At 31.3% G+C, this 22,243-nt stretch overlaps 1 protein-coding gene across 1 annotated transcript in view; it reads left to right on the top strand.

Annotated features, from left to right (window-relative positions):
* LOC130893299 (histone-lysine N-methyltransferase PRDM16-like) overlaps positions 1-20,949 on the top strand; it is a 52,970-nt gene extending 32,021 nt beyond the window's left edge. The window contains exons 2-4 of the mRNA XM_057799284.1: positions 14,975-15,087; positions 17,052-18,418; positions 19,713-20,949. Of these exons, the coding sequence (XP_057655267.1) occupies positions 15,079-15,087; positions 17,052-18,368 (1,326 nt within the window). The 5' untranslated portion in view covers positions 14,975-15,078 and the 3' untranslated portion in view covers positions 18,369-18,418; positions 19,713-20,949. The remainder of the gene's footprint in view (positions 1-14,974; positions 15,088-17,051; positions 18,419-19,712) is intronic.
* Positions 20,950-22,243: the final 1,294 nt, after the last annotated feature.

The raw sequence follows: 22,243 nt of genomic DNA, 5'->3' as shown, positions 1-22,243 counted from the left end.
TACAATCAGCACACTCTTTATAACAGAACATTAATACGAGGGCTCTCGCATATATAAACCTGATTATGAACGCTATTTTATAGGAAAATTGATATTTCAAACTAGAAGAATAGTTAATACGTTGTCTCACTGACACACAGAGGGCGCTACTACTGGCAAAACCATATGACGTTTATGGAGTACCAACTTTTAAAAGATTATGTGTCAATTGGCATTACGTTTCGTGCTATTTGAAGTTCATTCATATCATTGAATAACCACAAGTAAATTAATAGAAAACTGTATTGTTCAATCGAAGATACACTCAGTTTTGAAGGTTCAAACGATTCAAATAGGCTTAGCATTGGAAAAGAAGATATATTGGAGCGAAACTAATTATTGGGGCAACATACAGGGGCTAAAATTAACCTCGTGTGAACCCGCCTTTACAATGTATTCATGCTTTAGAAAAAACCACAACTTTCGAAGGTGTTCCTGTATATAATCTTCAGTTTTTAGATTCTTAAAAGCACGTTATTTTAGTATTAACGAAAATTTCTCTTTTGACTGTAGATAGAACCTAAATAGATGATGGATCTTACTTAATATTTTCCTACCAATACAATAAAGTTTTTAGGTTATCAACGATGCTCTAGAATAACCCACAGCATTAAAGGGTAGTTTAGGAAGCTCCACAATGATCTATGATATTTCTGAATAAAACCAGAATCGAGAAAATTCTAAACTATGATTCTAAATACTAACAAATAGAAATGTTTGATGTGGAGTCGCTGGGGACGATGTCCAAACTGTTTACCATCGATTTGTATTATTAATTATTGACCAGTTGCTTTACTACTTTCCAATTTGTTTAAATGAATTTATATTCGATTAAAAGTATCATTTGCCCCTCGTATGTTTCATCTAATCTAATCTGAATGTTGCCAACAGCGGCAGCAAAGTGGGTGGAGAGAAGACATTCATATTAGACATGGTCTAACTGTACAAAGAGTAACCCAGCAGATCCATATTCATACACGCGGTACGGAGATTTATATCGGCCTTCATTCGGTTAAATTCATTGCGACTACGACGTTTAATATACCAGAATGTGAAATATTTCATGGAAAATGCGTGGTAATTTAAGATCATTGCACCATATTTTTTTTGTCGGTTTCGCGTATATTTATGGTGGATTCTAATTGGATATTGATACTAACGTTTTAGAATTCGTGTGTCTATTACACGCGAACTTTTTACAAAAAATAACGTCGAAATTCACTAAAAAGAAAACGAAGTTTTCAAGTATCAGTAACAAATTTTGAATAAATACATCATTAAAATGTCGAACTTGATGATGACATTTCCTAATATTTTTCTTTAAAAAAATAAACTTCTGCTACAAGATTAATGAATTTCAGATATGTCAGGGCGATAATAGATGGGGTCCAAATATTTTTAAATTCTCAATTTATATTATTTATAATCTTCTAGATTTATGAACAACTTTATCTTAATGAATATCATTCCAAATTGTTGAATTACATATTTAAAAAAAAGAAAGGTAGATAATATTAGAAAAAGAGTCTTCATAAAAGTTAATTCAAACTATGGAAGTACGAGGATGGTTCCAGAAGTACTTAGACCAAGCTAACCAACGTAGCAGCATCAAACTTGAAATATCTCTAGGTCAAGCCAGGTACTTCTGGTATCATCCTCGTATGAAATCATTTGAATCGTTGATCGAAGTTGACTTATGAATAAATTGACATTGACATTTGAAATTCAAACTTTGAAATGATCTGTTTTAGTAAGTGTAGGATATGAAATCAAGTTTCTTCTCAACTAACTTATAATGACAGTTCTGGTTTAATAATTTAGTACCTCAGACATCCGCGTGTTATGGTGAAGAATATTTTACACCATTAGACGTTCAAAGAATGTTTAGAAATCATAAAATGCTTCTTCATCACGTCAAACGAATTACTTGACCATTATTTTCAACAAAGAATGACATATTGTAAAAACCCTCAATTTGAAATCAATCACTTGTCATAAAATTGATACTCCTCGTATATATATAACAAGCATACCGCTATTCACTTTCTATTTCATTCGTTCTTCAAATCGGTGAAATTGATACCGATGTTAATAAACTCCCAACGTGTTTTTTATTATTCGTATTTTAGTTTTCATAATACGATGTTTTCAACAACTAATTCTTCAAACTTGACGTGGTCTAGTTGGATACCGAGTTTGGATTTCCAGTTCGCATGAACGATCACGTTGTATAGATGTTAGAAACAGGTCTAAGAGGCTAGCGAAATCACCATCTCTATCGGGGTCTATGGTTAATTCATTGATAAGTTGGGTTAGTTCGCGACTGTTGGCAAAATCTTCAGTCAACCAACTGGATGATTTGATTGCAGGTAAAGTGTAGATTCGAGAAAAACCTCACCTCAATAATAAACTGTAAAAGTAATTAGTGCCAAAACACCATACAAGAAATAAACAGAAATACCATTAAATGGTAAGAACAGAGCTATAATCCGAGACACGACGGAGCAAAGGGAAATTATATAGCTGATAAGCTCGGTAAAGCGGGGGCATCATAGAACCCAAATCTTTCTGTAGTATCAGCTACAGAATAATGGGAAAAGCACTGGAAAAGAAGCTAAACCAATTATTGAGACGGCCTACAAGGGCTGAGACTGGCAAAGACTCTTTTGGGAAAATATAACCAGAGAAGATCTGCTGAATGTATCAAATCTACGAATACTAACTGGAGTTCTATTGGAGCCTCAATAACCACCTGAAGAGTCATTTTAAACCACATTACATCGAATTTTGGTCAATATTTTTTTTCTCGTCCTTAATGAAGACGGCGATTCCTGAATCGAGTGTATCCAGGATATAAGGTCCCTTCGACTGCAGATGTTGATGTACAGCGTTTATATTCTTATATTGCATAAATCTACCTTCAAATTTCTTTATCCTGATGGTTCCTTCAGACTAGCCTCCACGCGGAAATCCAAACGGGAAGCTTGTTTACCTCCTTTTGGTCTAGAAGGTGCCATAATGCTATATTTGGACCACATCTACCACAAAAAATAGGAGATGAAGCAACCATCAACAGAAATAAATGTAGAATAGCAGTAAAGCAGCTCCAAGTCTTGTGTCTATAAGACCTGTTAAGCTGATTTTCCACACGTGATACATACCAAATAAAAACAATACGATCGATTTCGATTCTGGTGTTTTTTATGACGATTTCAACAAATAATCGTCGTTTATTTGGTTGATTTCGTTATCAGGATGTGAAATGGAAAAGTTCGAATACGAATTTCACAAAAAAGCCTTTGTTCCCGCGTCTAACAGGCACTAAACTACAATCATAAACACCAAAGAAATAATTAATAATTGAAGAATTATAAAGAAAACAGTTGGTATAAGTTTTAACTTGGATTATGGGGTGATAAAAAACTTTCGAATGGTTTCACCCCTTCATATTTGAATTAAATCGAAATCATCATTTTCTAACACTGTATATTTTATTTATTTTATTTACAAATTTAGCGAATGAAAGATACCTTGAGACCGATCAAATTTGTACGATTATTTTTTAATCGATAAATTTGTTTTTAGTTAACTCAATTATCTATAATAAAAGTTCATCGCTTCTTCCGCGATCATAAACAATTTGCATATGTCCTTAGTAACATGGCCACACCCAATCAAAATACCAAATCATATTATTTATTCAAAAATTTTACTAAAAACTCGATTAGTAAAGTAGGCAATCACGCAGAAGACGCCTGGAACAATATTCACGGAAAAAAGTGGGTCAATTATTGAAAATAAAATTTATTAATCGAGTTTGTTATGTTGTAGCAAGACAAGGTTAGCTGGTACTGCTCAGAAAGTGAATCAATCATGTTGGGGATTCCGAATGATGGGCGATGGGCCCATGCAGCGTATGTATTATGTACAAATTGACCAATGTCCTTGGAACCGGTTACCAGACTTTTGTTATAAATTAAAACAGATGCTTTTTAATGACCTAAATGATATGCGTGTGGTCATTTGCAATATATACAGGATGTACTAGTTATTTTTATATATAAAGTTGCAATTATTAAATTTATTATGGAAATATAAATAGAAAATCCATAAAAGATATAAAAAGAAATAGAAGTAAATAACTAAGAAGGAAGAAACATGAAATAACAGCAAAACAATGGAAATAGACAGAACAAATATTGACACAAAAGCAAAAAAAGAAAGAAAAAAGACAAAAAGAACATAAATAATGACATTAAAGGAAAAAATAGAGATGTAAGAAGAAGCAAGAACAAAGGAAATATCCTTTTAAAAAATGGAGACATTTTAGAACCAGATAAAAGTAGAGAGAGGTATAAACATAGAAAAAAAAGCAGGAGGAAAAGAAAAATAAACAAAAAATAGTGAAGTTAAAAAAAATAAGACTGAAAAAAGAGGAGGAACAAAGAAATAATGGTGAAAGTACGAGAATACGAAAAGAAAATTAGAAAAGTTAAAGAGAAAAGTGGAAAATAGAGAACACAAAAAAGCACCAAAGTAAAAATGACTTGACGAAAAATGAGAAGAAACAAAAGAAGAGGAAATACTAATAAATAAACGACAGGAAATAGAGGAGAAAACAAGAAGAAATGGTAAATAAAAAAACGATGCATAAAAGAAAGGAAGTAAAAGTGAAGGAGAAAAAAAATTGGGGAGACAAAGAGAAGAGTGGAATATCAAAAAAAAAGAGGAATTAATTTATCGATAATGAAAATAAGCGGATAAAAGAAGAGAGAAAAAAAGATGAAAGAAAGAAGAAAATAGGAGATAATACAAAGAAAGGAACGAAAATTGGGGAACGAAAACATTGGAAGGGAAAAGCTGAGAACAAAACACATGGAAAGAAAAGAACAAGTGAAAAAATTATAAGAAGAATGAGAAAAAGAAAATGAAAATACGCAAAAAGAATAAGGAAAATATAAAAAGACAGAAATGAACAATGATTAGGAAAAGTTAGGAAAAAGAAGAAGGAAAATGGAGAAAATAGGGACGAAGCGGATATTTGTATCGATATAATGAGGAAAAGGAAATGATTCAGATATAAACAATGCTTTTAACCAATGAATAATATGATAAAGGATTGAAGGATTAAAAGGATTAAAGGATTGGAGGAGAACAACAAAATGAACATGAATAAGAGTCAAAAGAAAAAACAGCAAGTGAAGAAAAGGAACAAGGATAATAATAATACAAAACACATAATGAAAATACGCACAAGGAATAAGGGAAAAATGAAAAGACAGAAATAAATAGCGATAGAAAAGAAAATACTATAAATATTGTACAAAGAAAGTGAGAAAAAAGAAGAAGGTAAATTGAGAAAATAAGGACGAAACGGATATTTGTATCGACATGGAGAGAAGGAAGAAAAATGTAGATGAAAAGAACTATATAAAAAGTTAAATCAAGTGATGAAAAGGAATAAGGAAAGTAATAATAAAAAACACATAATGAAAATACGCAAAAAGAATAAGGGGAATATAAAATGACAGAAATAAACATGGATAGAAAAGAAAATACTATAAATATAAAAAGGTAAATAGAAGTTGATGAAAGGAGTAATGATAAAGTGTAAAAATGTAAATGAAGAAAAAAATAAATCAGAAATATGTAATTTATAATTACAACCGTGCTGTGAGAAAATAAAAGGATAATGAAGAAAAAAAATTAAAACATAAAAGTGTCGGAAAAGAAAAACACAGAGAAGAGAAATGAAAGGATAAATGGAGAACAAAAAATAGAAACGTGATGAAAGGGTCGAAAGAGAAAAACGCGGAGAAGAGAAATTAAAGGATAAATGAAAAACAATAAATGGAATCGAAAAAGGGTCGAAATAGAAGAACGCGGAGGAGAGAAATAGGAAGAGGACAAGAATAAGAAAGAATACGAGAAATTAATAAGGAAAATCTAGAAAAGTAGAAATATAAGAAAAGAAAACTCTATAAATATAAAAGGATAAAGAGAAGTCAAAAGGAAAGAGAAGAAAATCGAGGAAAAGACAAACGATACAATTAGTTTGAATAGTATATTGAGAAGAAAATAAATATGATATTGGATAAAGGAAAGGAATGAAAACAAAAAAGTGTCGGAATAGAAAAACGCAGAGAAGAGAAATGATAGGATAAATGGAGAACAAAAAATGGAATCGAGAAGAAAGGGTCGAAAGAGAAAAACGCGGAGGAGAGAAATGAAAGGATAAATGAAAAACAAAAAATGGAAACGAGAAGAAAGGGTCGAAAAAGAAGAACGCGGAGGAGAGAAATGAAAGGATAAATGAAAAACAATAAATGGAATTGAAAAAGGGTCGAAAAAGAAGGACGGGGAGAGAGAAATAGGAAGAGGACAAGAATAAGAAAGAAACAATAAGAATACGAGGAATTAATAAGGAAAATCTAGAAAAGTAGAAATAAACAATAGAAGAAAAGAAAACTCTATAAATATAAAAGGATAAAGAGAAGTCAAAAGGAAAGAGAAGAAAATCGAGGATAAGACAAACGATACAATTAGTTTGAATAGTATATTGAGAAGAAAATAAATATGATATTGGATAAAGGAAAGGAATGAAAACAAAATTGTCGGAATAGAAAAACGCAGAGAAGAGAAATGATAGGATAAATGGAGAACAAAAAATGGAATCGAGAAGAAAGGGTCGAAAGAGAAAAACGCGGAGGAGAGAAATGAAAGGATAAATGAAAAACAAAAAATGGAAACGAGAAGAAAGGGTCGAAAAAGAAGAACGCGGAGGAGAGAAATGAAAGGATAAATGAAAAACAATAAATGGAATCGAAAAAGGGTCGAAAAAGAAGGACGGGGAGAGAGAAATAGGAAGAGGACAAGAATAAGAAAGAAACAATAAGAATACGAGGAATTAATAAGGAAAATCTAGAAAAGTAGAAATAAACAATAGAAGAAAAGAAAACTCTATAAATATAAAAGGATAAAGAGAAGTCAAAAGGAAAGAGAAGAAAATCGAGGATAAGACAAACGATACAATTAGTTTGAATAGTATATTGAGAAGAAAATAAATATAATATTGGATAAAGGAAAGGAATGAAAACAGAAAGAATGATATAGAAGAAAAGAAAAATGAAGAACAAAAAAGATTAAATAAAAAGGTCAAAGAAGAAAGAGAACAAAAACAACACTAATAATAAAAAAACGGGAATAAAAGCAAGTAAAAAGAATGAGAGTAAAAAAGAATAAACAGGAAAAGAAAAGGAGATGCTAGAAATATAAAAAGATGAATGTAAAATACGTGGTAGATAAATTATGATAGACAAAAGAGCAATAGAGAGATGAATCAAAAATTGTAATCATATAATGAGAAAAGAGAATTTGGATAACGAAAAAAAAAACAAATTAAAAAGAAATTATACTTATAAGCAATAAATAAGAATAAGAATAAGAAAATAAGAGGAAAGAAAAAACTAATTAAGAAGTCCACTTTTATTAATTCCAATTATACAAATTATAATCAATACCACATTCTATTTATATTTATAACTATTTCCAAGTAATTTAAATTACGATTCGGCCCAAAATCGTGCTCGGCTAGTCCTTTACCGAATGCTACCAACCGCCCAACCCTAATAAATAACAAACAAAACATTAATTAATAATAGATTATCTGTTCAAACGTTAATATACCCATTAAACGCTCAAGATACGCTTTTTTTAATGGGAAATCCATTGATTTAATTTTATCTCGTACCAAAGAATTGCGAATTCAGGGCTGGGCCTAACAATTCCGTAAGTAATTAATTTAGAAAGTGTTTATTCTTATACGAGGTGATCGTTGTCGTATTGAATCTCCTAATTTAATACACTAGTAGTTGACGCAGACCTGTGATTTCAAATAACCCCATACAAATAAATCTAACGCTATCAAATCATTTGTTGATGTTAAATAATGTATTCAATAAACTCTTTACGTTCTGCATTGTCATTAGGGTTTAGTTATTGTGTTTTTGAATTTTGTAAGCACGGATACGCAGATCTGTATCAGAATTTCGATTTGACATTTGACATTTGACATTTTACCGACTTTCAGCGTGTTCGGTACGTCAAACGGATCGTGTTTACAAACAGTGAATAACTTTCGATTGAATTTAACGGGATATATGGAGAATACGGACCTGTCCTTATTGATTTGATTTTAAACTAATACCGAAGAGTCGCAAATAAGTATTTATTTGAAAACTAATGGGCAGTTGAATTGCGGGGACTTGTTGTAAAGAGAAAGTACTACTATTTAAGTCAAAAAGTAACCTTATGTGTTACAGATCCATTTTTTATTTGGACGAGAAAGTGGACCTGCGATATAGATAATATATAAGGAGTATTCTGTAACCGATGCGGACGACAGGCAGCAACGAGCTTCTCGTTAAATTATTTATTTGTATATATAAATATAGAGGCGCACACGTAGATCAACTAAACATCACGAAGCGGACGGGTTTTAGCTTATTATTTCGACGACGTGACATTGGATTTAATTAAGTATATTTTAGATGTTATCGATTTCGCCTCGTTAACAATTAACGACTTTTAAAATGTGTTATATATACGAGGTGAATAAGATAATATACATAAATAGAAAACTGAAAAGTATTCGGGGGTTATTTGTAGTGTATTGATACCCCTTACAACTTAAGCCGGCTCTGGTGATTAATTTAAATGAAGATTTAATACAATCGGATATACAGGGTGGAAAATTAACGACATCTTCTTGATTACTCGATATATAATTACATAATAATTTACGATCAATTTCAATACGTATAAACTTATTAAACACGATTATCAACTATATACAGGGTGTTTCGAGAATTGATGTAAAAAAGTAAGTAAATGACTTGAAAATAAAGCTGTGATATAGAAAAATTCTCTTATACGACTTCTTGTTTTTGAGTTATAAGACTTTAAAATTGCGAAATCAAAACTTAACTAACTAACTTAATTATATCATGTGATTAATACAAAAAAATAAATTTTTTTTACCAAATAATCACATTTAAAGGTAATATAATCAATGCAACGCTTCTCTAACTTCTCGATTCCGTGCTTGTAGAAGGTTTTGCCTTTTATTTCAAAATAATCTTCAGTTTCAATTATTGCTTCTTCATTTGATCTAAATTTCTTATCGACGAGCTTTTTTTGATATCAACGAATAGTCAATAGTCATTGAGCACTAAATCTGGATAATACGGTGGATGAAGCAGCAATTCCTTCAATTTAATCATCGTTGCTTTCGATTTGTGAATCGGTGCATTGTTTTACTTCGTTTTTCGACATGCGAGGCAGTTTCTTTTTAATTTTTGCATTCAAACGATTCAACAACTGTATGTAGCTTTCGTTATTGATTGTAGAGCATGCGCATCCCAAAATATTAAAGTCATAACCTTCACAGTTGACCGTTATGTCTTTGGACGCTTCGGACCTGGTTCACCGGCTGCAGTTCACTCAGATGATGATCGTTTTCATTCCATGTTTCCGTCAGAACCTAATCCGACGTTAATTTTACAATCATCAAGCCTTCAACTGTAAATTCCTTCATCAAACCTCTATCAACAGTCCATGCGTTGTGCATCGAAAGCCACCGATTCCATTTGCATTTTGTGTCAATATCAACCACGATGATTTGAATGGATTCAGGATCTGATTTAAAAATTATGAACGTTTTTTTGAAAAGATTTGAAAAAATAAGGATCACTTTGAACTGAGCCTGTACACAGACTTTTTCAATTAATTATTATAGATTATCATTCATCAGAATGTAGGGACGGGATTAACTTTTTTTAACATCCTGTATAGAAAGAGGCGTAAATATTCTTATACAAACTCAGTTGTTTAATTAACATAGATTTTAATTAATTAAACTGTGAACTCACGATTTATATTTACAATGTGTGTGATTTTAAACTCTATTTGCAAAATCATTGCACGTGCTTCCAGCAATCATCAAAAATGTATCAGTACTGTAAACTTCTTTTTTTAATTTATTCTGGCCATCCAAGAAAAAAGTTTACAGCTTCAGAAGTGGGATGGCCAGAATAAATTGAAAAAAAACTTTTTCAAAAATGATCTTTATTTTAATTCGAATTTCTCTCTCTAGAAAGGGAATTTTGAGAGGTTAGGTGGGTAACACCGATAAACTTCTTTCTTGGATGGCCAGAATAAACTCAAAATAACTTTTTCAAAGATGATCTTTATTTTAATTCGAATTTCGCGCTCTAGAAAGGGAATTTTGAGAAGTAAGGTTGGTAACACCGATCGAGACTTGCATCGAATAAATGTAAAAACCCTTTTAAAAATAAGGATCATTTTTGAAAAAAGTTATTTTGAGTTTATTCTGGCCATCCAAGAAAGAAGTTTATCGGTATTACCAACCTAACCTCTCAAAATTCCCTTTCTATAGTTCGAAATTCAAATTAAAATATGAAAATGGTTACAGTATTTTCGTTTTTTTTCCGAAATCCAAGTGAAATAATGTATTTTTCAATGATTTTTCTTCCTTTGAAGGTTTATTGTATTAATTTTATAGTTTGTTTTACGTAAAAAACGAGAAATTACACATACTATTAAAGAAGAAGTATCCACAGCTTAAGAGGATCAAAAACTCCTAAACATAAACATAAAAACAAGAAAAATCAGTTATTTAGGGAATATAATACGATGTATCAAATATCACATTCCTCTTCTGGTCATTTAGGGAAAGATTAAGGGTAGATTTACCTTAGCTATGAACAGTAAAGTAAAATTGATCTTGATGGTCTTAATTTACAAAGTACCTAGAGGTTAATTCCTTGGAATTAGAAATCTGCGTTCCACGAACACAAATTCCGAATTTCAAACTGCGCATGATTTTGATGACAGAACACGTTCAGAACCTCTACCACAAACAAAATACAAACTGTGAACTGAAATGAATGGAATTGATTAAATATTATTATCAATTTTGTAATATACAAATTGAGAAATTCGTTTAATGAATTCTGTCATCAAGAACGTTGTTTATATTGCCATTAAATGGGGATCAGTTTGGTAACTTTCAAAGATGCGACCTGATAAAACCGCAAATCGATTACCGATCGAAACGTAAATAAAAAGTGAAGGGAATCGATTTACATAACCTCTAAATACCTCAATCAGTTCCGTGTAATTACCAATATACAGCGGGTGCGCTAAGTAAATAAAAATTCCATACTTCCCCTTTTGTCTACATCTTTTCTTATTAATTCTGATAATGATTTGATTATACAGGGTGGCGCAAATACAATTTAAGAGTTTGAGTTAGATGTAGCGACTACCAAGTGACGCCATTTTGTAGTCAAACCATCTGGTTTCAATAATAATTGTACAGTGGATTTTGCAACATCGCATGTATATCAGATTGAATGTATTTTGATATTTATGGCAGAATAATAAAGTTTTGGCCCCATCGGATCATTTTCTGTTCTTAGAGTTTACAAAATGTCTCGGTGGTCAAAGATTTTCCAACAAGAGGTTATGTCGACAGTTAATGCATGGCGATTCTTTTGGGACCTCCCTCGTATTCTATTTTAATAGATAAACGTGTACAAAGACTTATATAATGTCTAATTATAGTCTATTGAAGCTTAATACAAAAAAGACTTAATATATAGTCATGATTTAATAATAAAATGTACCAGAATGGTCAATAAGGTACAAATAGATCAAGTTAACCTACCCGGGAACTGTAATGAGTAATAAATTGGATCCTAGCATAGAGGTATCAGCAAAAATAGTCAAATTAAGAACTAGTTTTATAAAACTCAACAAAAAATAGTTGGCATCCATGATATTAACTTTGATCTGAGTATGATCTTGCTTATTTTTTAGGTTGGAAAGTTTTCATATAAACCTGGTATATTTTTGCAACCAAATATCGTTGTCTGGGATTTTTGGGTACCCCAAAACTTTTCCAAAAAACGATATTTCTTGTTTCACTCGTTTTGGTGTTTTATCTCATATAGTTTATCGATAATTTTCGTTTTTATTGCGGTTTTTTGGTTGATGATGAATAAATCTCTTGTATGTACAAAAAAATAGACAAAGATCTGTAACTAGCTTATATTCTCATTTGTTTTTAATTAAGAAAAAGTGAAAATATAAAACAAACGCTCCATTCATGTGTTAAAAACCCATTTCGTGAAAGTTAACAGCTATCCCAATCTAGTATTGATTCAAATAATTAAAGAAATCTATAAACTACCATACATTTTTGTAATGGTTTCTTGTTAGTCGATGAAAAAACAAAAAAAAATACTTTTGTCCATAATTAACAATATATTAATTAGTTATTGAAATAATTATCTTAATTTATAAATAGTTTTTCATCTATTACATCAAGATTTTCAAATTGAAATGATACGATTCCTATCAAAATACTCCAATATAAATTAAGGTGAAATGACAAATAAAATTAGTCATTAAAATACGCAGGTTAACTGAAAGATATCTGTCTCAATAAACAAAAAAGACTTTACAAGTTTTCAACATCGTTTTCTTTTAAAACTAAACAAATCAAATGCCTTTAAGGTATTAACATTTCTTGTAGTTGTTGAAGATTACCTGTAGATTTCACCCTTCTGTAAATCTTGTTCCACAAATGATCAATATGGTTCAAGTCCGGACTGTTGGCGGACCAGTTTGAAACTACCTCTTGAAGATACTGGTGTACCATTCTAAAGACTTGGGGGTGTGCGTTACATTGTATTAACAAGTCATTGCTTATACGAGGGTTGCTATTCAAATAGCATGCGTTTTAACCAATTTTCGAAGCATTTTTTTCCATTCAGATTGAAGTACCTCCAGAACATGTTATTTTTAAGCATCAAACGCTTTTTCGAGTGTAGAAAAACGTTCTAGCAATTGATTGTTGATCTGCTGAAATAGAAATCATTGAGTACCAAATAAGGACTGTACGGTGGATGATCCATCGATTCGATGTTTTGACTGTTCAAAACGGCTTTGTTTGAACTGAAGGGTTATCAGTTGGAGTATAGATAGTTTTGTCTTCTGCTTTGAAGAGTTTTTGTCAAGGTACAACTCTATACACCAATAAGTACTGACATCTGTAGTTTTTGGCTAGAAATTCAACAAACAACCCTCGCTTTGTTAGTTTGTCAAAATTCCATATAATTTTGAAAGATTTTTACGTGAAATAAATAAATAAAGAAACCGACGAAAAGTTACGGGATTATTAATATCGAAGTGCGTTTTCTCATGAAATTATTTGTTTGGGGTAATGTATTTATTATAAAACTCATTACGTCGTTTAATTTACCAATTAACGATGAAAAGTTTCTCTTAATTTTAATTTGAATAAACAAAATAAATTACGACAACAAACTAGTAAGAGAAAGAATAAAAAAAAACAATTACTCGCGACAAAATGATTTTACTTGCTCTGATTCATTTACCTATCAATCTAAAAGAATTTACAGCGCCACAGGCAAAGAAAGTCCTGCCAGTCTAATAATAATCGTTCGGTATACACCGCACGATCTCTATAATAATGTCATTTTAGAGCTCTGCTTCACGTGCCAAACACTGTAGGCGGTTACATACTTAAATACCTTTCACTATAATATTATTTCAAGAATTATTAGAATTTACTTAGTGGATTATGTCGAAAGATTGTATTTTTTTAAAGATTTTCATACTCGTACAACCAAAGTCAACTTCAATGGCGCGAAGCAGAAAATTTAACAGACTCAAAGCTGATAAACATTTTGGAGACTCGATTTTCGGACATTTTGGAAAAATCAGTTGATGAAAATAGTTGATGAGACTGTACGAAAGAGATGCCAGAATGTATTAAAAAAAAATAAAAATCAATAAAGAATACTTCATAAAGTTGTTGGATCGTTTGAAGGAATTACATAATTATAGTCCAGATCTGGTTCTCAGTGATAATTGGCAATTCGCTGATTTCAAAAAACTGTTTTTCAGTGAGCAATTTAGCTCAAATTGAGAAGCAAAATAGAGAAATAAACCTTTAAGCTTTGCAGTGCCTTGATCTTCATAGAAATTGATCTGGAGTCTTCTATGTTCAACGATCTTCAAATAAAATGAATCTTTCTGTCCTTAAGTATGTGTATCTTCACATAAATAGATCCAGAGACTTTCCAGAGTATGGGTCTTCAAATAAATGGATTTGGAGGTTTTTCTATCCAGGAATCTTTAGATAAAATAGACCTTGAAGTTTTGCAGTGCTTGGATCTTCAAAGTAATTGATCTGGAGTCTTCTTGTTCAAGGATTTTCGAATAAACTAGATCTATCTGTCCTTAAGTATGTGTATCTTCACAAAAATGGATCCAGAGGCCTTCCAGAGTATGGATCTTAATATAAATGGATTCAGAGGCTGCTCTGTTCAGGGATCTTCAGATGAAATAGACCTTTAAGCTTTGCAGTGTCTGTATCTTCATAGAAATTGATCTGGAGTCTTCTATGTTCAAGGATCTTCAAATAAAATGGATCTTTCTGTCCTTAAGCATGTGTATCTTCACAAAAATAGATCCAGAGGTTTTCCATGGCATGGATCTTCATATAAACGAATTTAGAGGATGTTCTGTCCAGGGATGACCGTAGATGTTGAGGTACAGCGTTTATATTCATATTAAGATCTCGTATATTACATAAATCTACCTTGAAATTTATTTTTCCTGGTAGATCCTTCAGACCAGCCCCAGCCCGGGGATCCGACCGGCACAGCGACAAAGCTTGGAACCCTTTACGTCGTTTAAAAGAATGCAAAGTACAAATTGAATCTAATAGGTCACAGTCAAAAATATACGGGTGAAACTAATGAAATATTCCGTAGCTACGACGCATTCACCATTTTTTGAAATATATTTTTATTTGTTTCAGGTGTGAAAACTTCATTAGGAAATGGTTTCCATATCGTTTCAATTGAATTTAATAATAAACAGTTTCTGGATCATCACATTTTCATCTTATATCACGTTTGCTACATGAGACAGGTACGTTGAGCAACCATACGAGGTGGTTAGTTTCGTTTTGGTGATTATATTCATGTGATTAGTGAAAATTTCATAAAAATTTTACAGATAAGTCACGAAAAACACCCTATACACATAATAAACTAGTAATTACTCCACCATAATTGACTTTGCTTCCTAAAATTTGTTCAACAACAATCTAGTGAGTTAATTCGTGATATATTTCGTTCTTTATATCAAACCTTAAAATTTGGATTAGTTTTACCCATAAAATAAAATTCAACTAAATCTGATCGAGTAATTTTAACTAGAAATCAAATTTAAGGCTTCAGTTTTTTTTTCTATCAAATTCCAATACGGAATTTAATTCATTTCGATATCGACTACAATATCCGGTTCTTTGTAACGGCGATTATTCAATATTCGAATTAACACAATCACCAAAACTTAAATTATATCTCTGAACAAATCAAATATACGAAGTTTATCTATAAAATAATCTTCCTCACTATTAAAATCATATTTATTGGTTTGTTTGGAAAGCTTAGAGTTTCCTATATTTTTTAACATAATTTCCTTTCGAATCGATACATTTTTGCAAGCGATGTACCATATAATTCATACCAGAGTATAAATATTCATATAAATGGATTTGGAGGCTTCTCGGTGCAGGTATCTCCAAATAAACTGAATTTATATGATTCCCAAAGCTTGGATCTTCATAAAAATAGATCTGGAAGCTTTCCAGTATATGTATCTTCATATAAATAGATCTAGAAGCTTCTTTGTCCAAGAATCTTCAAATACCGGATCTTTCTGTTCTTAAGTATGTTTATCTTAACATAAATAGATCCAGAGACTTTGCAGAGTATGGATCTTCATATCGATGGATTTGGAAACTTCTCTATCCACGTATCTACAAATAAACTGAATCTATATCCTTCCCAATGCTTGAATCTTCATAGAAATTGATCTGGAATGTTCTACGCTCAAGGATCTTCAATTAAAATGGATCTTTCTGTCCGTACGTATGTGTATTTTCACATAAATAGATCCATAGGTATCCAGTGTATGGATCCTTATATAAATGGATTTGGAAGCTTCTCTATTCAGGGATCTCCAAATAAACTTGAATCTTCATAGTAATTGATCTTGAGGCTTCTATGCTCAAGGATCTTCAAATAAAAAGGATCTTTCTGTCCTTAAGTCCGTGTATCTTCACATAAATGGATCCAGAGGCTTTCCAGTATATGGATCTTTACATAAATGGATTTAAAGGCTGCCCTGTCTAGGGATCTTCAGATATAATAGACCTTTAAGCTTTGCAGTGCTCGGATCTTCATAGTAATTGACATTGAGTCTTCTATGTTCAAGAATTCTCGAATAAAATGGATCTTCTACCCTCCATTACGTGTATCTTCAAATAAATGACTCCGAAGGCTTTCGAATGTATGGATCTTCATATAAATGGATTTGGAGGTTTCTCTGCCCAGGGATCTTCAGATAAAATAGACCTTTAAGTTTTGCTGTGCTTGGATATTCATAGTAATTGATCTGGAGTCTTCTATGTTAAGGATCTTCAAATAAAATGGATTTCTGCCCTTAAGTACGTATATCTTTACACAAATGGATCCAGAAGCTTTCCATTATATGGATCTTCATATAAATGATTTCAAAGGCTTCTATTTCATCCTGTATCTTGTGGAGGGACTTTTTATCCTGATCTTCTCACTTCTTATTACAAACTTCAATGCCATTTGGCTTTAATATAGTGTTGAATCAACATACTTCAGTAGTAATAACTCGAATTACCATTTCCAAAACACAAAAGGCAGAATGGAGTAACCAGCAAGATCTCCAGATCAATTTTTCCCAGATTATTTTCATGCATATATCTGGAATGCTTTTAAAAACATCGAAAAGACAAAGTTTATTATTGATATGAAATAAGTGCAATTTTCTTATATATTTTCTTTATATTCCAGAGTCTTCTCATGAACTTTGTCACCGCTGATTTCCCTAGGGGTCGCTGTTCACCATCTCCGATTCTATTTGCGTCGACCATGCGCGAAAAAGATTCCTTTCCAAGAAAAATGTTGGTAGCTGCAGGAGGTCACAGTTCCCCCAAACAAGCCGCTATCTATCCTCTCTCCATAAGAGTACCACCAGGAGATGAAATGCCTTTCGATTTATCGAGAAACACGAAATCACCAGGACCTCACATGTCACCGGCATGTCATCCGGCTCAATCGCAAGACAACGAAGAACAACCACTAGATTTAAGAGTAGATCATAAAAAGATGTCGATGATGATGTCCAGAAGACAAATCGAAGACGAAAACAGAAACTTAGTATCTCCATCATCTTTTAGTGTAAACAGTGAGATAGACGAAGAAGCTAAAAATAATAATAAGACATTACCAAAGACTTCGAATCAACAATTACCTACTTACCCAATAGTTTTTCCTCACCAATCCATACATCCGATGATGTTAGAAGTGATGTATCGGGCGCAGAAAAACGAAAACCTTCCTAGATTATCCTTACCTTATCCTAGCTCCCCCACGAACTGTAAACAAAGATATCCTTTCGTAAATCCAGTGGTTCTTAGTCCTCCAATCAATCTAATGCCTTTCGATATGATGCGGAGCCAAACGGCGCAACCGCAGACGCCGAAATTATTCGAAACGTCGGGTACTAAACTTAAAGACAGGTACGCATGTAAATTCTGCGGAAAAGTTTTTCCGCGATCAGCGAATTTAACGAGACATTTGAGAACGCACACCGGGGAACAGCCTTACAAATGCAGATATTGCGAAAGGTCTTTTAGTATATCGAGCAATTTGCAAAGGCACGTTAGGAATATTCATAATAAGGAGAAGCCTTTCAAATGTTCTTTATGCGAAAGATGCTTCGGACAGCAAACTAATTTAGATAGGCACCTCAAGAAGCACGAAGCTGACGGGCCGTCCATTTTAGACGAGAGAAATCTACGGAAAAACCAAGTTACATCGAGAAATATCAATGAGGATTCATATTTCGAAGAAATCAGATCGTTTATGGGGAAAGTCACCGATAAAAGGCTGTTACCTAATTTCCCGATGACGATGCCAAAATTTTTAGATAATAGTCAATCGTACAATGAAAAAATTAACGAAAATGAAAAAGATAATTTTTCATCGGCGTCTTCTACTACATCGGAAGTTTCTAATAAAGAAGATTTCGATACGAAAAATAAAATTGTAGGGGAAAATATAGAAGAAAACGACGCTCCTAGTGATAATAACAATAATAATACTTGAAATTTTTAGTATTCCATTTAGGGAATAGCGAATGGTGTACCAATTTATCGGTAAGTTCAATTATATTCACATTCAGTTTGATATTACCACAATGAAGCTATTTTCAATTATATAGTGCTAGTGGTACAACAAAAGGTATTATTCAGATTAATATACACACGACTAATGGTGTAAACTACCCCAAACTATCCTAATTTCTTTGCTTCTTTTTAATTATCGTAATGGTAGGATTTTCACAAAAAATGGCAGGTATCTAATTGAAAGGTAATTAAATTACCTACAAATTGATATACAGACTACAAAAATTCGAAATTGAGTAGATGACTTGAAAATAATGCTGTGACATGATAAAAATCATACGATCCCTCGTTTCTGAGCTATAGGCATTTAAAGTTACAAAATCAGAATTTATATTCAATGTATTTTCCAAATTATATATTCGAATATAACAAATTTTTAATCGATGATTACGTATGTCGTTATATAGCCTTTGACGTAATAAATAATTCTACAATACCATCTGAAAACCAGGGGTGAATCATACCTAATTTTTACAGTGACAATCTGTACAATGCATAGCATAAATGAATTTTTTAACGATTTTTTTTTTTCAAAAATGTATTATTTGTTTAACTGTATAAAATTTGTGGCTTAGAAAATATGTAGATTTTTATACAGTTCGTCATAAAGAGACATTCTTAAGAAAATTATCATAAATCGTAATTATTTAATAAAAATACTTACAGGAGATATTAAAACATTTCTAAATGAAGTACATACTGTCAAAAATTGTGTTACTTACATAAAGAAAAAATTACTACAGATGGAAAGGTCTTTCTCTGTTTTAGAATCGATTTTCCTTTTTCAGTCTATAATTTTTTTTGTTTCCGTTTTAAAGTGGTTAATTCACGTTCCATCCATGATTATGAGATTTTATTTTTTTGGAATATGGCTAAACAATCTATGGAAACATCTTAACAAGTATTGCAACCAAATGCGGCAACCATTTTGTCTACAATTTCCTCATGTCCAAATTTTTAGTTAATATGATGTATCTCAATAGTTCTCTAACTATATTTCTATTTGTAGCTACACTTTTTTCCGAGAAATCTACTTGTATATGTGTCTTTGTCTCTAATTGTATCGTCTATTTTATATTTTCTGTATCTATTTCCGTTTTCAACTTGTATAAAATATAAAATGAAACAAATTATGAAACCACTGGATATTAGAAAGATCCTGCTAGATCGCTTTCAAATAATGGAGATGTTAAATACACGTAGACATTAAGTTAATTCAAGTTGTGCGCACTTATTGATTAATGAATTTTTTTTCTCATTTCAGGTCCACAATCAAATTTCTTGAATGCGAGAACTCAATAACAAACATAACATTACAACAAGACTATACTCAATACGAAGATGATCCCAGAAGTACCTGGTCCAACAAAGAAAACACAAATATTTCGAAATATTTCAACGTAATCTCCTTCCAGCTTCATAAATTCGATACCCTTTTCGTAATACGAATTGTCAAGTTAATTAAAATAGCCATTAAATGTCGAAATCATCTCTCCATTTGACCACCGAACTATTTATTCAAGTCTAGGAACAGAAAATAATCCGAAAAGTCTAAATCTAGCAAGCAATTACTGCATTCATATTTCGCACAGCTTTCTCGTGTCCAAAATGTCAGAATTCGCTCTTTTTGAATGCCTATTGTGTCTGCTAGTTCGTGCATTTACAATCGACAATCATCCAGTACCATTTCGTGGATTTTCTTCAACATTTCTTGACTATTAACCTCATTTGGTCGACTACTGTGCTGCTGGTCTCGTCTCGTCTAAACTTTGCTACCCAATATTCCACAGTTGATAACGAAGTTTCAGTCTCACCCAGATTAGAATCTAGTTCAACTTTATATTAATTGAGCTAATGCCTTTCATTATTAATCAAACAAATACTAAAAAAACGTCTTCAAACTTAGAATATATGCTATATAAATTATGTAGTGGTATTAACTACCAACATCTCTAGATCTGGGACCATCCTCGTATAATCGTCCTTATTTTGACACCAAGTGTCCTTGTTATTAACTAAATTTGCAGTTGATAACTTGGTTAGACTAAGTCGAATTCTATGTCACGTATGAAATTAAACGTCTGATGATGAAATAATAATATACGAAACGAGGTAATGACGGAAAAAAAGAGGATTTATGTTGGTAGAAAGAAAAAAATTGTTTTGTAATACAATTAACGTGTCAAAATTTATATAAAATGAAATGGTCTAAGGGTGGTTATTACTCATTTAAAAATTTAACAATTACAATATTTTATATAGAGATATCTATTCGGTTTTAATAATGACCAATATTTTTATGACCTATCAAAGTGACATCTTGTTGTTTAAAACGTTATTTCTACGGGGTGGAATACGTATTGGATGTTTAGAAATTACCGATGTTTAAATACGGTTTTTTTCTCGTGTGAATGTTATTTTGTTTAACATGAATTTTATCTCAATAAAACCAATATTCCGTTAAAATATTTGGTAAAAAAATTCGTGGAAAATTTAAATTAAAGTGAGCTCTCTATTAGTCATATATAATGATATAATACACACGATAATATATATGTTGTTAAAAAAGATATAAAATGTTTTATCATGTTATTAAAATTTACTATATGTATATAGGTATTATTGTTAAAATTTACCAGAAATTTCGATTCGTACAAATGTTTGTTTTATTTTTTATTTGTTATATTGTTTACGAAACAACGGAAAGGTTTTAACAAATAACAAAAATTGCATGAATTATATTGAATCATAAGCTACGATTCTCAATTTAATATTTCCAAATTTTTTCAATTTCTTTTTTCATACTTCTTTCTTTCACCATTCACCTACGATAATTTTTCTTCCAATTTATTTTATTATATTACTTATAAAATGTTTATTTTCGTTATAATCGCTTTATCTTTCTAGTCCTGTTCTTTTATTCTCCGTACTGTTTTCCTAATTAATTTTCCTTTCTGCAATTATCTTTTACTTCATTTCTTGTTCCAACATATATTTTTTTCAATTATAACCATTGTTTATTTAAATTTGCATACTTTTTCATTTCATTTTCATTTACATTTTCTTTACGTTACTTTATCTCTCTTTCCTCTTTTCACAACTATCATCTGTTATCTACCTTTTAAGTATAATTTTCATTCTCTCAATCGTCTCTATTCTATTTCTTTCCTTTTCCACTATGTCGCTATTTTTTATTTCATTTCCCCATTTCTCATACTTCTCTTCTCTTCTTTACTATTCTTTTTTGAATTCAATCGTACAATATCTTTGTTATTTTCATATTTTCCACTTCGTTTTTATATTCTCACTGATTTTCTAATTCTTATTTTAATTTTTTACTTCTAGTTTCTCTTTAATTTCTATTCTTCTCTTTAACACTATTATTTTCTTTGAATAATTGTTGCTTTTTACCTACATTTCAACGTTTATTTCATTTTTCTCTCATCCCACGTCTCCCTTTTTCCCTACTAATCCTTCATTCCTATTTATATTTATTTAATCAATTTGTTTCATGATTAATTTTCATCAAACTCTATTTCTTCCTTTGTTATACATTTCCGCTAGTTTTTCACTTTATTCTCATTTATTTCTTCCCATACTTTTCTCCTCTGCTTCACTATCATTTTCCTTTCCTTGAAAATTAGAATCATGTTTAATCTTTTTTTTATCTTCTAGACCTTTCTCTATTCTCACTTTATTGTCTATTTCTTATCCCATCTCTATCTGTGTCTATACCAACATCTATATATCTCTGTATTAATCTGTTTATCCTAATCTTCTATATCTATACGTCTT

This window comes from Diorhabda carinulata, chromosome 4, assembly GCF_026250575.1.
Source record: "Diorhabda carinulata isolate Delta chromosome 4, icDioCari1.1, whole genome shotgun sequence".
Taxonomy (NCBI): domain Eukaryota; kingdom Metazoa; phylum Arthropoda; class Insecta; order Coleoptera; family Chrysomelidae; genus Diorhabda; species Diorhabda carinulata.
Note: the sequence above shows the minus strand (reverse complement) of the source record. Positions and strands in the feature narration are given on the sequence as shown.